The sequence below is a fragment of the Fukomys damarensis genome, unplaced genomic scaffold (assembly GCF_012274545.1).
Source record: "Fukomys damarensis isolate Sample0158 unplaced genomic scaffold, DMR_v1.0_HiC HiC_scaffold_33, whole genome shotgun sequence".
Taxonomy (NCBI): Eukaryota; Metazoa; Chordata; class Mammalia; order Rodentia; family Bathyergidae; genus Fukomys; species Fukomys damarensis.
Genome location: NW_022900945.1, coordinates 52,447,423 through 52,462,860, shown reverse-complemented (window position 1 = coordinate 52,462,860; position 15,438 = coordinate 52,447,423). Strand labels below are relative to the sequence as shown.

The window sequence follows — 15,438 nt, the reverse complement described above, 5'->3', positions numbered from 1 at the left end:
AAAAAAAAAAAAAAAAAAAAAAGTGGCAATAAAAACAAACAACTGGAAGCAGGTGCAGTGGTCTGTAATCCCAGTATGTGGTAGGCTGAGGCAGGAGGATTGCAAGTTTGAGACCAGCATGGACTACATAGCTAGCTCAAGGCCAGCCTGGATTATGTAGTGAAAACAATCTCAAAAAAATTAATTTTTTTTTTTTTTTCTTTTTGGTACTGGGGATTGAACTTGGGTTCTTGCGCTTGCAAGGCAGGCCACCGAACCACTGAGCTGAATCCCCAGGCCCTCAGAAAAATTAATATTAAAACAATAGCTATATTAGAAAAAAGAAGGGATGGGGTGAAAGTCTTAGGACAGTGACTGGCATGCCTACCTTCGAAGGGTAAGGTAGTGGTCCAGGGCTCGTCTTCTCATGGGGCTCATAGGTGCAGGGTCCGCGGCAGTAGCTGACTCCTTAGTCTGCAGGCCAGGCCCAGGCTCACGTTCCCTACTGATCTTTTCACTCTGTCTCTCGGCTGCTTTCTCTGTCTCTCTGTCTCTCGAGAGCTCAGTCTCCTGGGTTGGCAAAGAGGAGCAGGATATAGAGGGACCAGGGGCTTCTGGTCTGTATGGAGAAGAATCAAAGCCTATAGAAGCAGCAAAGGAAAGGCCACCTCTTCTGACTTCTACCTCCTTAGAGCAGTGTTAAACTGTGTTCCTCAAGATATTAAATTTTTTTGTTGATACTGGGGATCAAACTCAGGACCTTGTGCTTTTGAGGAAAGTATGGCTCCGAGCTAAATACCCGGCTCTGTTTTGTTTATTTTTTTGAGACAGGGGTCTAGTAGTTCAGGCTGGCTTCAAACTCACAGTGATCCTCTGACTCAGCCTCCTGAGTACTAGGATTACGATGCTAAGATTACAGGCATGTGCCACCATGACTGCCTCATAATGTTCTGCATAAAAAGGATTTTGGGGGGCAGGGATTTAGCTCAGTGGTTCTGCTGCCTGCCTCCCAAATGCAAGGACCCAAGTTCAATCCCTGGTACCAACCAAAAAAAAAAAGGGGGGGGCTGGGCGTGGTGGTGCACACACCTGTAATCCCAGCACTCAGGAGGCTGAGGCAGGAGGATCGCTGTGAGTTCAAAACCAGGCTGGGCTACATAGTTCTAGGTCAGTTTCAACTACATAGTGAGACCCTGGCTCAAAAAACAAACAAACAACCCCCCTTGCAACATAAATTTGGGAAAAACTGTTTTAAAATTAAAGTTTTTTTTCTTTTTCTTTTTTTTTTTTGTTTGTTTTTTGACACAGGGTCTCACTATGTAGTTGAGACTGAACTGGAACTCACTAAGTAGCCCAGGCTGGTCTCCAACTCACAGGGATCCTCCTGCCTCAGCCTCCTGAGCGCTGGGATTACAGGCGTGTGCCACCACACCCAGCAAAGTTTTTTTTTTAACCTTAAAATTTTGTATATATGGTGGCACAGAATATACAGTTCTAGTTACTCAGGAAGCTTAGGCAGGGGGATTGCAAGTTTGATCCCAGCCTGGGTTACTTGGGGAAATCCTTTCTCTAACATAATACAAAGAGATGGGAGGCTGAAGCAGAAGGACTGCTTAAAGTTCAAGGCCAGCTACATATACAGCTGAGCTATATATAGTGAATTTGTGACCAGCCTGAACTGCACAGGGAAACCATGTCTCAAAAGCCAAAACAAATAAAGATGCGGAGGCCTCCCCAGTGCAAAACTCAGTGCAAAGGCTCTGGGTTCAATCCCTAGTATAAGAAGCAAAAAAAAGGCTTTGTACAGTCTTTAAAATATACTAATGTTGCTAGTCTTTTATTTTATTTATGTATTTATTTTTGAGACAGTGTCTTTCTATGTAGCCCACACTGGCCTCAAATTCATTCTCCTACTATCTCAGCCTTCCAGTGCTGGGATTTCAGGTGTGCATCACCACACCCAGCCCAATGTTGCTATTCTTTGCTTTTTGGTACCAGGGATCGAACTTGAGACCTTGCGCTTGCAGGGCAGGCAGCAGAACCACTGAGCTAAATCCCCGGCCCCCAATGCCGCTATTCTGTAGGATCGCAAAGCTCCATTTCCTAAAATTTATTGAAAATCTCAAAACTCATTTTTTTTTTTTCCTGGAACACCAACTGACATGTCCCTGTCCGGAACACAGAATACAATTTGGAAAACATTTACTTCAATTAATTATATTTAGCAGTACTGAGGGTTGAATCCAGGGCCTTTGCATCCCCAGCCCAATTTTCTTCTGAGACAGGGTTTCATTAAGTCACTAAATTGCGGAGGCTCAACTCGAACTTGTGATCCTCCTATCTTAGCCTCCTAGAGTGTGCACCACCATGCCCAAACTATTGTGGAAAACAGGGCCGGGGATTTAGCTCAGCGGTTTGGTGACCTGCCTCACAAGTGCAAGGACCCAAGTTCGATCCCTGGTACCCCCCCCAAAAAAAACTATTATGGAAAACAGTAACTGTTGGGCCATCTATCTCCTCCTGTCCTTTCTACCTCGACCCTTCCCATCCTGTCCACGGACCTGTGCTTCCGGCGGCAGCAACTGTTATAGTGAGGAGCTCTATGCAGAGCACTCTGGGTGATCAGTCGAGTCTGGGTTAGCAGAGGAGCCTGGTGGAGATGAGAGACCAAGTTAGGGCCTTCAGAAGCAAGAGTCCTTTAAATGTGTTGTGTGCAGCAAGGTCCTTCTTGGAAAACACTCTTTCCCTCTCGGATTACCTCAGGTTTGGTCTCTTCCCTCCTCAGTTCATTCTGCAGTCTTGGATTATGCCCCATCTCCTTTCCTGACTGCTTCTTACCATAGAAAAGCTGCAAGCCTGAGGACAAAAGAAAAGAGAATTAGGGCTGGGGATTTAGCTCAGTGGTTCCAGCACCTGCCTCACAAGCACAAGGACCCGAGTTTCATCCCCGGTACCAAAAAAAAAAAGAAAAGAAAAAAAAAAAGAAAAGAGAATTAAAAGCATAACGGTGGGCCGAGGATTTAGCTCAGTGATTCTGGTGCCTGCCTTGCAGAGTTTATTCTCTATCCCGTCTTCCCTCACACTTACTAGATAAATGCTTCTTGCCTGCACGGTGGGCAGTCAGCATGGCCAGTGTGTCCAGTACAGGTCGATGAGGACAGATGGCACAAGCAAAGCTGAAAAGGAAGGGGACGAAGATGATAAGACCAAGGAGAGAGGGGAGGCGGGGAGGCGGCACCCCTATCACAGAAGTCCCTTCCAAAACCCAACTCCCAGGTTTCCTAGTCTCCTCTTCCAGTCCTTTCACTTCCAAAACATTCTAGATACCACCGCTCTCCTTCATAGCAAAGGTCTGTCGAGGGTCTAACCGCGGAACCCTCGGGTTAATTTAGCCCTAGCTCTCACCGTCCATCCCGTAGCATCAGCGCTTCATCCTCTGGGATGTAACTGGCCAGCAAATCCCCAACTCTTCGTTTCTGCAGGGCGTAGGTTAAGAAGTCCAGAAAGAATCAGCGTCATTGAAAGGATGAGAGGAAGGGAAATAGTAGGAATGAGGAGTCAAAAGGAATAAGGATCACAGGAAGAACAACGATTACATAGAGCAAGGATCACCACCCAGGTCTGGTTCCCTCACTACCCCTTCCCAGCAGCTGCCAGAGCAACAAGACAGCTCCTCCACAGTCTTCAAAGGGCAGCTGAAGTAGCTCCAGACTCTCTCCACTCGCACTTACTTTGAGAACATTGAGTTGACTCCAATCGTCTCCTTCCCTCTTGAAAGACATCACGACTTCGAATCTCAAAAAATGATACAATTCTCTCGAGCCAACTTCGCAGCTCCTTAGGGCCACCGTAGGAGGAGTGGGACAGCTCCTTTCCTCCTTCCCGTTTCGTCCCATTGGTTTTCGTACTTCCGGGGCTCGCTTCCCTGCATGCACTGCGCGATCCGGAAAGCCCGCCTCCAGCTGCTACCCGGACTGCATTTCCTATGGTGCCGCAGGCGCGGAGCCTTTTGGGGAATGAAGTCTTTTTCAAACAACTTGCGGCTCAGCTGGACCCTGGTTCTCGCATCTTGGCGGATTCGAGGCTTTGGGAGACAAGAACCTAGGTGTGGAGCCCAAGTTTGAGGGTGTGACCTGACTGATGCGGGGAGAGCCCTTGAGGATCTCAGACTGGAAAGTGTAAATTCCCGCAGTTCTCAGGCGCTTCGTCTGCGGCAATAGCCTACCTGGGGTGGGCCCGATTTGTTCCTGACCCTAGCGGACGAACCCTGGGACGAGGCGGAGTCAGGATATGGGGGCACCCTGAGGCCCAGCTACCGGACTTGGGGAGAAACTGAAGAAAAGTGTTGGCGGAGGGTGCCCACGGTTCAAAGGTCAGAGATCAGGGTAGCGAGGGGTCGAAGGTCAGAGGGGTACTCGGGGAGACAAAGACGGGGACCGAATGCTCAGGAGACGGATTTGTGAGTAAGGCGCTTGGAGGAGGGAGAAGCCGGGAGGACGTAGTGCGGGGGAAGCGGGAAGACTCTGGAAAGAAGAGAGCGGAAAGGAATTCCCTGAGTATATCCATTCCCTGAGTTCGGGCCGCGCCCGGCCTTCCTCAGTTGCAAGCCCAGCTGGTGAGGAGATGGCTTCTCCCTCCAGACAGCCTCCCCTCGGGGGGTCAGGGCTGCTTCAGGGGAGCCGGGCTCGCTCTTATGGAAGCCTGGTGCAGTCAGCCTGCTCCCCCGTGAGGGAAAGACGCCTGGAACATCAGCTGACGCCCGGAGACACCCTGGCTGGACTGGCACTCAAATACGGAGTGACGGTGAGTCTTCCAGGACTGCGGTGTAAGTAACCCTTGAGGGGAGATTGTAGTGATCCTTTTAGGCAGCCTCCCCTGACGTTTTCTTAATTGTTCTGCCTTTATCTGTCTTGTTTTTCCATCTCTGTGTTGCATTGCCTGGTTGGAACAGATCCTGTTCCACTACCCCAATAGAAAGGAGCATAATAAATAGGGATTTATTATGCCAGATACCATGCTAGGAGCTTTATGTAGAGTAACCCACTTGAGCCTCGCACCCCTATCAAGTATACAGCTATTGTGTTTTTTTTGTTTTTTGTTTTTTGTTTTTTTTGCAGATAAAGAAACTTGAGACTTAGATTGGTTAACCAATTTGACCAAGGTCAAATAACAGTGTCAGAGCTGGAATTCAGAAAGATCTGTCTGACTCTAAAGCTACTATTAACCACATAGAAAAATTTTAATTGAGAGTGATTAAATATTGACGACAAATAATGAAGAGCTGGTGTTTAGTTCTGAGTCCCTAGAGTGCCTCTCTTGTTCTTGTTTCCTAATTGTAAGGTGCAAAACAGGTCCTCTCTATCCCAAGTATTTCAGGTCATGCCTAAAGAGTAAAAATAGAGATATAAAAATATATTGCATTAGCTCATTTGAATAAATTATTTTTCTTTTTCTAACCAAGAGATAAATAAAGAAAAATATATTGCATTAACGTTCTTGAAATTTTCCCTGATTTCCAGCTCCATTTTGTCCAACAATGTTGGATTTAGCCAGAATTTTTGTGCTTGCTATTTTTAAAGCACTATGGTAGCTTTTCTTGGAGAGTTAAATATACAGTTGCTGTGCTCATGTAATTTTCAATCTAGTGAGAAATATACAGGGACAGAATGATTATGACAGAATGTGAGTTTGAACTGTTATTAAGGGGGTAAATCAGAAAAGAAGATTTTTACTTGGAAGGAAGAAAGGGTAGACATCAATGCAGGTTTTAAGGGCTTCATCACTATAGGCCTTGGAAAGCTTAAAAGCTTCTGTGTTTCTTTTACAAACCTATGCAATACAGGTGTTTGTCTTTCCAATGGCCTCTGTGCTCCTTAAGAGTAGAAACTATTTCCTGTCTTTTAGGGGAGATCCAACCTAGGGGTACTCTTGTCACTAAGCTACATATGTCTTCAGCCATCACTGCCCCCCGCTTTTTGGGCCATTTTCCAGAGACAGGATCTCACTATGTAGTTCAGGCTGGCCTCGAACTCAGCAATGTTGCTGTGTCAGCCTCTGGAGTGCCTGGGATTACAGGTGTGCTCCACCATGCCCGGCTCCCCCTTTTAATTTTGAGACAGGGTCTTGATAAATTACCCAAGCAGAATTATTTTGGGGAGCGTGTATTGAGACAGGGTTTCACTATATAGTTGAGATTGACCTGGAACTCACTATGTAGCCCAAGCTGGTCTGAACTTACAGCGATCCTCCTGCCTCAGCCTCCCAAATGCTGGGATTACAGGCGTGTGCCACCACACCCAGCTCCAAGCAGAATTTAAATTGGTAATACTCCTCTCCCAGCCTCCCAGAGTTCCAGGGTTACAGGTTTGTGCTGCCAGCTAAAGTGCAGTCTTTCTCTCCTCTCTTTTGGTTGAAGATGGTCTTGCTCTGTATTCTAGGTCAGCTTTGAACTCACTTTGTAGCCTAGGTGGCCTTGACCTCACAGCAGTCCCCCAGCTTCAGCTTCCCAGGCGCTGGAATTACAGGCATCTGATGCCGTGCCCAGTAGAACTATTTCTTTTCAATTTCATATCTTCAGATTCTGGCATAGGTACCAGCAAATAGAAGATTAAGAGACCATCCCTTTTTGGGTGCATATTAGTGATACAGAATAATGAAATTCATTTTGATACATGCATATAACATTTTGATTTTTGTCCTCATTTCCCCCTCCTTTCCTCCTGCCTCCCCCATCCCTTTCCCAATCTCTAAAAATCTGCCTTCTGGTTTTTTGTCGTCTCTGCTTAATTTATTTATTTATTTTTTTTCTTTGGTACCGGGGATCAAACTCGGGTCCTTGCGCTTGCGAGGCAAGCCACCGAAGCGCTGAGCTAAATCCCCGGCCCAAATATTTTTTAAATGAATAAAAATGTGGCTAATTTTTCCACACATGGAAATTGGGAGTATAGGAAAGAGAACATTTCCAGCTGGGCATGGTGGCACACTCATGTAATTCCAGCACTGTGGGAGCTGAGGCTGTGGATATAGCTCAGTGCCAAAGGCCCTAGGTTTAAGCCCCAGTTTTGAAATTTAAAAAGAGAGAAAGAATAAAAGATAGAACATTTCAAGTCGAGGAGATGGGCTAAGCAAATGAATTGGGTATGAAAGTGCAGAGCAACGCCAGGGGCTCATAAACTGTGTTAAGGGAACTTGGGGCTGGGTTTGGGGCACATAAATTTGAGGCCAGCCTGGGTAAGGACTGGGGGAGGCTGCGTCTCAATCAGTAAGGGCTGGGGGTGTAGCTCAGCAGTAGAGCACCTGTCTACCTAGCATGAGCAAAGCCCTGAGTGAAATCCTCAGCACAGAAGAAAGAAGGGGCTGGGAATTTAGCTCAGTGGCACCATGCCTGCCTTGCAAGCACAGGGTTCTGAGTTCGATCCCTGGTACCAAAAGAAGAAGAAAGAAAGGGGGAAAAAAAAACTGGGCCAAAAAGCCAGGCATGGTGGTGCATGCCTATAATCCCAGCACTCGAGGCTGAGGTGGGAAAAAAAAACTGGGCCAAAAAGCCAGGCATGGTGGTGCATGCCTATAATCCCAGCACTCAGGAGGCTGAGGCAGGAGGATCGCTGTGAGACCAGCCTGGGCTACATAGTGTGTTCCAAGTCAGTCTCAACTACATAGTGAGACTCTGGCTTAAAAAAACAAACAAACAGGCAGGGGATTTAGCTCAGTGGTTTGGTGGCCTGCCTTGCAAGCACAAGGACCTGAGTTCAATCCCCGGTACCAAAAAAACAAACAAACAAACAAAAACTGGGTAGGGCCGGGGATTTAGCTTAGTGGTTTGGTGGCCTGCCTTGCAAATGCAAGGACCCAAGTTCAACCCCCAGTACCAAAAAACAAAACAAAACAAAAAACTGGGTTATACAGGGAATCAGCCATATTAATTATTAAGACATCCCTCACCCTCCCACACGGTGCTGGGGATTGAACCCAATGCCTCCTACATGCTAGGGCTAAGGTGCACTTCACCCCTTTTAAGCTAGGCTATCACAAGTTGCCCAGGCTGGCTTCCAACTTGTGATCCTCCTACATCAGCCTCCTGAGTAGCTAGGATTACCAACACGTACAATGTATGGCTTCTGAGTTGGTTTTATGCCCCTAAAAAGGCTCTATAGTCTAGTTAAGAGTTTTGTGTTCTGGTTTTATTCTTCTGCATATGTGCTGAGTTGCTGTCCCTGTCTGGAACCTTAGTTCACCTTTTTTTTCTTTTTGTTTTTTTGTTTTGGTACAGGGGTCGAACTCGGGTCCTTGTGCTTGCAAGGCAGGCGGTAGTACCACTGAGCTAAATCCCCAGCCCAGTTTGCCATTTTTAAAATGAAGAAAGTATATTTAATGATAATTGCTTAGGTTCTTACCTATGTGCCAATTAAGGAACACAATATAACCGGGCTTTTTACATGTATTATCTCAGGTTACCTTCATCTATGAGGTAGATATAATTACTCCCATTTAAAGATAAGGAAGTGGGCGTGGTGGCACACGATTGTAATCCTAGCACTCAGGAGGCTGAGGCAGGAGGATCACTGTGAGCTCCAGGCCAGTCTAGGCTACATAGTGAGTTCAAGGCCAGCCTGGAGTGCAGAGTGAGAGCTTGTCTCAAAATAAAAATAAAAGGGCTGAGGTTGTTACTCAGTGTGAAGGCCCAGTGTTCAGTCTCCAGCACTGCAAATAAATAAAGCTGAGCGTGGCAGTGCACACCTGTAATCCCAGCGCTCAGGAAAGAGAGGCAGCAGTACTGTAAATTCAAACCCAGCCTTTGCAAATTAGCAAGGCCATATTTTTTGTTGTTGTTGTTTGACTTTTGGTACCGGGACCAATCTCAGGACCTTGTGTTTGCAAGGCAAGCACCGAAACCACTGAACTAAATCCCCGACCCAAGGCCATGTTTTAAAAATAAACCACACCAGGCCTTATCCCTAGCCCTAACTGGGGACGCAGCTTAGTGTGAAGTCTCTAAGGGTCCATCCCTGGCACCACCAAAAAAAGAAGAAAAAAAGAGATGAGGAAAGACTTGAGAGAAGACAATTTGCCATAGAACACATAACCAGTGTAACTGATGGAGTTAGGGTTCAGACCTGACTCTCATACTTCCTTTTTTTTTTTTTTGGAGACAGGGTCTCTGCTGTATTGTTCAGGCTGGCTTGCCTTGAACTCGCAGGGATCCTCCTGCCTCAGCCTCCTGAAGAATGGCATTACAGGCGTGTGCCATCACACCTGGCTAAAATCCTTACTTTTAATCTCTCTATTATGCTGCTAGATTATAAGGACCTTTCAAGAAAGACTGGGGTGATAGCCTAGGGTCCCCATGGCCTATAATAAAAGCACCACAAAACTCACAAATTTTTGTAACATTTTGGAGCTGGAAGGGAGCTATGATATAATCTAGGCAAATAAAATTGATAGCCTCAGTCCGGGTATTTAGCTCAGTTGCACTGTGCCTGCCCGGAAAGCACAAGGTCCCGATTTTGATCCCCAGTACCAAAAAAAAAAAGTTGATAGCTCCCTAGCATGAGCAAAGCCCTGAGTTAAATCCTCAGCACAGCATGTTCAAGAGTGCAAGACAATTTTAACTTTTTAAAATGATTTGGATTGCTGAGTGTTGCAATTGGTGGAGGCTGAGGCTGGAGATTTGCAAGTTCGAGGCAAGCCTGGACTACCCAGCAGGACCTTATCTCAAGACAACAGTAAAAGCTGGGTGTGATGCTGCACATCTGTCATACAACCACTTGGGAAGCCGAAGTAGGAGGATCACTGCAAGTTCAAGGCCAGCCTGGACTACACAGCAGGACAAAAAAAAAAAACCAAACTAAAATTCCAATAAAATGAAGTAATTCCAGTTAATCTCATTTTATTTATTTGTTTATTTATTTATTTTTGGTACCAGGGAATGAACACAGGACCTTGCACTTAGCAGGCAAGCAGTGGAACCACTGAGCTAAATCCCCAGCCAGTCTGACTTTATTTTTAAAAGCCTTGTAAGAGTTTGTCAAGTTTACTATAATAGTCTTTCCCCAGGACAGAAAAAGCTTTTCCATTTGACAGGTATAAGAAATAGGGTTTTCTAGAGTGGAGCCAGTGTAAGGTGAAGTCATAGTAAAACTGACACTCTGGCTGCTGAGAATGAAATACTGAGACATTCTGTCTGACATGCTATATTTCATTATCTCGTTTATTCATAAAGGAATACTTTTTATAAGCCCCTGTTATATGCCAGCCTCCATAGGGTACTGACGTACACCTTAGGGATACAGAGACAGCAAGTTACCATCCCGTCCACAGAGGAATCACATGCTTTAGGCAGAGAGGTCTCTAAGCATACCAGGGGGCAGAGTTGTTCTTAGTTGTGGTCTTGGTTTGTGCAGTGGTAGGCGTCAAACCCCGAGCCTTGCTGTACTGGACAGCATTCTACCACAGAGCTCTATCTTGGCTCATAGGGCAAATTGGTCTGTTTGTTTGTTTGTTTTGGCAGCACTGGGGATTGAACTAGGGTTTTTGCACTGAGCTACGTGCTTGGCCCCCATAGGCATGGGGCAGGTTTTATCGCAGCAGACCTTACGGGCTGCAGGGAGAGCCCTGAAGGGCTCCCACAAGGTAGCAATAGTTGATGGGTAGAAATTTTCCTAGCAGAGCAGGGGGTTGAGGGGTTTCAGGATGAATTAAACATACAAATGTGAAAGATTATGGAATCTTCAAAGTAAAATGAAAAGTTCAGGGTGGCAAGGTGCGTAGGTGACAAGGAGTCAAGGATAGACACTTTGTTTGGGAGCCAGACTGAGAAATCCATGGGTGCTGATTTGGATGTTGCTTTTAGCCAGTGACAAGCCATGGGAGGTTTATAGTAAGCAGGCTCGTGTGTTAATCAGAGGCATTATTCTGGATGGATGCCAAGAAGGAGATGAGTAGAAATGAAACAGGAAGATAGCCCCGTTGAGAAGGTTCTGCTCCAAAGTGAGCAGTCGACATGAACACACAAGGTGGGAAAGATTTGTTTTTTGGGTAGTGAAGATTAAAACCCAGAGCCTTTTCACTGGGTGATATCCTCAGCCCTTTTTTTTGTTTTGGTTTGGTTTTCAGGTTTTTGAGACAGGGTTTCATTATGTAGCCCAGGCTGGCCTTGAACTCACTACATAGCGCAGGCTGGCCTCAAACTTGTGGTGATCCTCCTGCCTCAGCCTTCCAAGTGCTAGAAGTGCTGGGATTGCAGGGGTGCGCCACCACACCCGACACCATGTTTGCTTTTTTTTTTTTTTTTTTTTTTTTTTTTTTTTTTTGCTTTTTAAGACAGTATCTCAGTATCTCACTAAGTTGTCTAGGCTACACTTGAATTTAGACTCGAACGATTTCCCAGAATGCCAGAATTACAGATTTACCACTATGCCTGGCATTTCTTTTCATTTTTGCAGTACTGGTGATTGAACCCACAACCTTGCACATAGAAAGCAAGTACTCTACCACTTAGCTGCATCCTTAGCCATGGCTTTCACACTGAGCTACATCCCCAGACCTTTTTTTCAGGGAGAGTTGAAACGGGGTCTTGCTATGTAGTTCAGGCTGGCCTTGAGCTTACTATGTAGCCATGTAGCCCAGGCTGGCTTGGAACTCAACAGAGATCCTCCTGCCTCAGCCTCCTGCGTGCTGGAATCACAGTTGTATGCCACCATGCCCGGCTTTTTTGGGAGTGGGTACCAGGAATGGAACAGGGATGGAACTCGGGACTTTACGGTTTCAATTTCGAGAGAGGCCGGCAGAACCACTGAGCTAAATCCCCAGCCCCACCCAGCTTTTTCTTGCCCTTGACTTTTCTGAGCAAACGCTCTAGCACTGAGCTACATCCAGCCCAATACTGATATTTCCACCTTGCAAGGCTAGGTGATAAGTGATGCCAGTCACTTAATCAGTGATAAATAAATAGGTACAAAATAAATATCTGATAAAAGAAATAATTAGTGTAACGTGAAAAGCATTTCCAGAGGGAGTGAAAAGACCCAAGATTCTAGCTCTGCCTCCACCACTCACTTGCTTCATGAACTTGAGCAGGTAGCTTTCCCTTTCGGACCGTTTACCTTTATGTTTAGCCGTGGTTCTCACTGTGAGGTCTCAGGCTCTCCTGAGCCCACGAGCTCAGAACTACTTTCGCAGTTAGAAGATGTTATTTTCCCTTTCGTTCCCATTTTTCACAAGTGTGCAGTGTTTCCAGGGACTGCGTGATGTGTGATATTGCAACAGACTGAAAGTGGAAGCAGCTAGAGCAATCCTGTTGCCTTCTGCCGGGTCAGCCATTAGTGATTTGCAAAAATTCAAGACAGTGCTTCTCTCCTTGCTATTTTTGTTTTGTTTTGTCTTGAAAAATAGTTTTCAGAGCCAGGGACTTAAGTGGTTCCACCGCCTGCCTTGCAAGTGCAAGGACCAGAGTTCAACCCTCGGTACAAAAAAGAATAAAAGAATGAAAAATAGTTTTCATTAACATATATATGTTAAATTATAATGAGTTTGTTTTTTTATATATAGGCTTTTAGGATTTCTTAGCTTTTTTTTTTTTTTTTTTTTGGTTTTTTGAGACAGGGTCTCACTATGTAGTTGAGACTGACCTGGAACTCACTATGCAGCCCAGGCTGGTCTCAAACTCACAGTGATCCTCCTGCCTCAGCCTTCCGAGTGCTGGGATTACAGGTGTGCACCACCATGCCTGGCTATTTTTGTGTTTTTGCGACAGTCTCACTATGTAGCCCATTCTGGCCTCAAATTTGTGACAATCCTGCCTCAGCTTCACAGGTGCTGGCATTAGGAGCATGTGCCACCATACCGGGCTTGTGTAATTACTTTTATCTTTGTTTGTTTATTTGTTTTTTGATACCGGGATCGAACTTGGGCCCTTGTACTTGTGAGATAGGCACCAGAACCACTGAGCTAAATCCGTAGCCCATATAATTACTTTAAAAGCCTGAGATCCTAGGGGCCGGGGATTTAGCTCAGTGGTGCTGCTGCCTGCCTCGCAAGTACAAGGAAAGTACAAGGATCAGAGTGCAATCCCCAGTACCAAAAAAAAAAAAAGCAAGCTTGAGATTCTATGTAAGATTGATAGTTGTTACTGTCATTAATTTTGGTGACTTTTTTTTTAAAGATGGAACAGATTAAGCGTGCAAACCGCCTTTATACTAACGACTCCATCTTCCTGAAGAAAACCCTCTACATCCCCATCCTGACAGAGCCCAGAGACCTCTTCAATGGTTTGGATTCTGAGGAAGAGAAAGATGGAGAGGAAGAGGTGCACCCAAGTAAGGATGAAGTGTGGCCACAGTCGGCCGAGAGCAGCACACAAGAGACGGGTTCAGATCACGCCAAAGGTGACGTCCTCCCCACACCGGGCCAGGGCGCCCCTGGGCCCACCCACGACCTCTCCGCCTCCGATTTCCTGAAGAAGCTTGACTCCCAGATCAGCCTGTCGAAGAAGGTCGCTGCCCAGAAGCTGAGCGGAGGAGAAAGTGGGTAGGTCCTGAGTGAGTCTTCCTAAGGTGCTGCAGGACGCCTGGCCAGCTTCCCCGTGCGCACCAGTGAGTGAGCGCAGCAGCGGGCAGTGAGGCGGACTGCGGGAAGGCTGAGGCTCTGGGAAGCTGGGTCCGTGCTCTCCCGGAGTAAAACACTTGATTATTCTTGCTGCTTTCTTAGTCCACGCAGGCACGTGAGGGCTAAGATTTTTCCAGCCGATACTGAGACTCGTGGAGCAGAAAGAGGAGACAGCTTCCCCTGTACCTTCTGGCCCATCCTCAGTTCTTCCGTTTATCCGAGGCTCTTTCCCCTCTTTCCTCACCTACAGGGCGTCCGGGGAGGACCTGCGTCTCCACCTGAGCTCACCACGGACGCAGCAACGAGCAGTCCTAGGTCCTGTGCCGCTGACCCGGACCTCTCGGACTCGGACACTTCGGGACCAGGAGGATGAAATCTTCAAACTCTGACGTCCCCTGAAGTGACTGAGAGAAGCAGGATCTGGAAGCAACAGCTTGAGGGAGAGAGGAGCCTGAGGTGAGGCTCAAGAACGTGGCTTCCCAGCCTGCCTCCCTCTACTCGGCCATGTCCCTCAGCCTCCTGTCCATCAAGAACTGGAGGGCATTTTGGGGGCAAAAGTAGGAGATGACAACTAGATCCCTTCGCAGTTCTTGGCTGAATGTGGCCTTGTCCTTTTAGATTCGGGTGGCTTTTTACATCCCTGCTGCCCTGCACCCTTCCCTGCCCTCAGAGCAGGGAAGCAGAGCCTCCCCTTCAACTTCCCAGCTCCAACTGCGTCACCTAATTTATTTGGTGCTATATTGAGTGATATTTATTTGCTGTATCTAACTCCTTCCCACTCTTACCCTAAAAATGGGGTTTCCATAGCCCAGAATCAGGAGTCAGTGGCTGCTGGTTTCCCACCTTCCCCAGCTCCTCTGCCGAGTACGTTACTGAGTACGGAGAATCTTTTCCTCTGTCTCAAAATGGAGCATTTGAGCTCAGTCTGGGTTTTTTGAGACAGGGTCTCACTCTGTAGTAAGGCTGGCCTTGGGTTCACTCTGTCGCTCATGCCGGGCTCGAACTCAGGGCAATCCTCCTGCCTCTGCCTCTCAAGTGCTGGGATGACAGGCGTGCGCCACCACGCCCAGCTTGGGATCAGTCTTGACTAACCGTTTCCCTGTGACGTGTTCACAGCTCTTGCTCTGAGAACAAGCAGCAGAGCACAGTGGAGAGGACCTGACCCTCTCCGTTACCCGTTCACCCTTCTAACCCATCCTCTGCTCAACCTGCTGGGGGGCTGAGGGATGGAAGGGGTCACCGGCCGTCGGGCTGGAGGAGGGCACCGTGAAGGTCTCTGTTGCACACCCCAACCAGAGCCTGTCTATGCCTTACTCCAGACTGTGTGTTTATGTGCGACGTGTAGCACTGATCTGCAGTGCAGTTTGTGTTTTGTTTCTCAAACAGAAGAAGTAGGCAAGGGAAGCTCAGTAGTCCCGGAAATATGCCTCAGTCTCCTGTTTGGAAGTGGTGAGAGGCGAGATAAGCAGTCTGTATACCGCCTTTCCTGTGACGGTACTGAGGCGTAGGAGCTGCAGAGATTAAACGCTGAGCCCTGTGTGTGTTTCAGTAGTTTTATTTCCCCAGTGAGACTCCCCGGCTCGCCCCTTCTTTCTGCATCCTGAGACGGAGCCTCCAGGATCTCTCCAGTCTGCCTAGAGCTGGAGGGCTAGGGTGTCCCTAAGGGCCACTGTGCCCCTTCCGTCCTTAGTGTCCCCGAGGGTCATGTGCGTTCTGTCCCTTTTGGTTTGTAGGTGAGGGGGCTTCCCAGTTTCAGGAGTCCCTTGTGGGAGAAATAGAGATCCAAGTTTCACTTCGCCTTTTTCAGGCAGCTGCTTCCCGTGCTGGGTCTGGAGTGGGGGCGCGGCCCCCCTCGCC

The 15,438-nt window shown here is 47.2% G+C and overlaps 3 protein-coding genes across 5 annotated transcripts in view; 1 reads left to right on the top strand and 2 right to left on the bottom strand.

Annotated features, from left to right (window-relative positions):
• Scnm1 (sodium channel modifier 1) overlaps positions 1 to 3,963 on the bottom strand; it is a 5,007-nt gene extending 1,044 nt beyond the window's left edge. The window contains exons 1-6 of the mRNA XM_010616465.3: positions 3,711 to 3,963; positions 3,385 to 3,455; positions 3,067 to 3,155; positions 2,738 to 2,835; positions 2,541 to 2,629; positions 368 to 598 (exon numbers count right to left, since the gene is read on the bottom strand). Of these exons, the coding sequence (XP_010614767.1) occupies positions 368 to 598; positions 2,541 to 2,629; positions 2,738 to 2,835; positions 3,067 to 3,155; positions 3,385 to 3,455; positions 3,711 to 3,875 (743 nt within the window). The 5' untranslated portion in view covers positions 3,876 to 3,963. The remainder of the gene's footprint in view (positions 1 to 367; positions 599 to 2,540; positions 2,630 to 2,737; positions 2,836 to 3,066; positions 3,156 to 3,384; positions 3,456 to 3,710) is intronic.
• Positions 3,964 to 3,995: 32 nt separating this feature from the next.
• Positions 3,996 to 15,438, top strand: part of Lysmd1 (LysM domain containing 1) — a 13,759-nt gene continuing 2,316 nt past the window's right edge. For 2 of the 3 annotated variants that reach the window (XR_004515113.1, XR_004515112.1), the window contains exons 1-3: positions 3,996 to 4,782; positions 13,139 to 13,503; positions 13,832 to 14,037. Coding sequence is in view for 1 of the 3 variants with exons in the window: in XM_033758365.1 (XP_033614256.1) it covers positions 4,603 to 4,782; positions 13,139 to 13,503; positions 13,832 to 13,970 (684 nt within the window). In the remaining 2 variants the exon portion in view is untranslated. Of the gene's footprint in view, positions 4,783 to 13,138; positions 13,504 to 13,831; positions 15,351 to 15,438 lie in introns of those variants that run through there. The other variant, XM_033758365.1, reaches the window with a different exon arrangement.
• Positions 15,284 to 15,438, bottom strand: part of Tnfaip8l2 (TNF alpha induced protein 8 like 2) — a 2,532-nt gene continuing 2,377 nt past the window's right edge. Inside the window, exon 3 of the mRNA XM_010616544.2 lies at positions 15,284 to 15,343. Within this exon, the coding sequence (XP_010614846.1) occupies positions 15,284 to 15,343 (60 nt within the window). The remainder of the gene's footprint in view (positions 15,344 to 15,438) is intronic.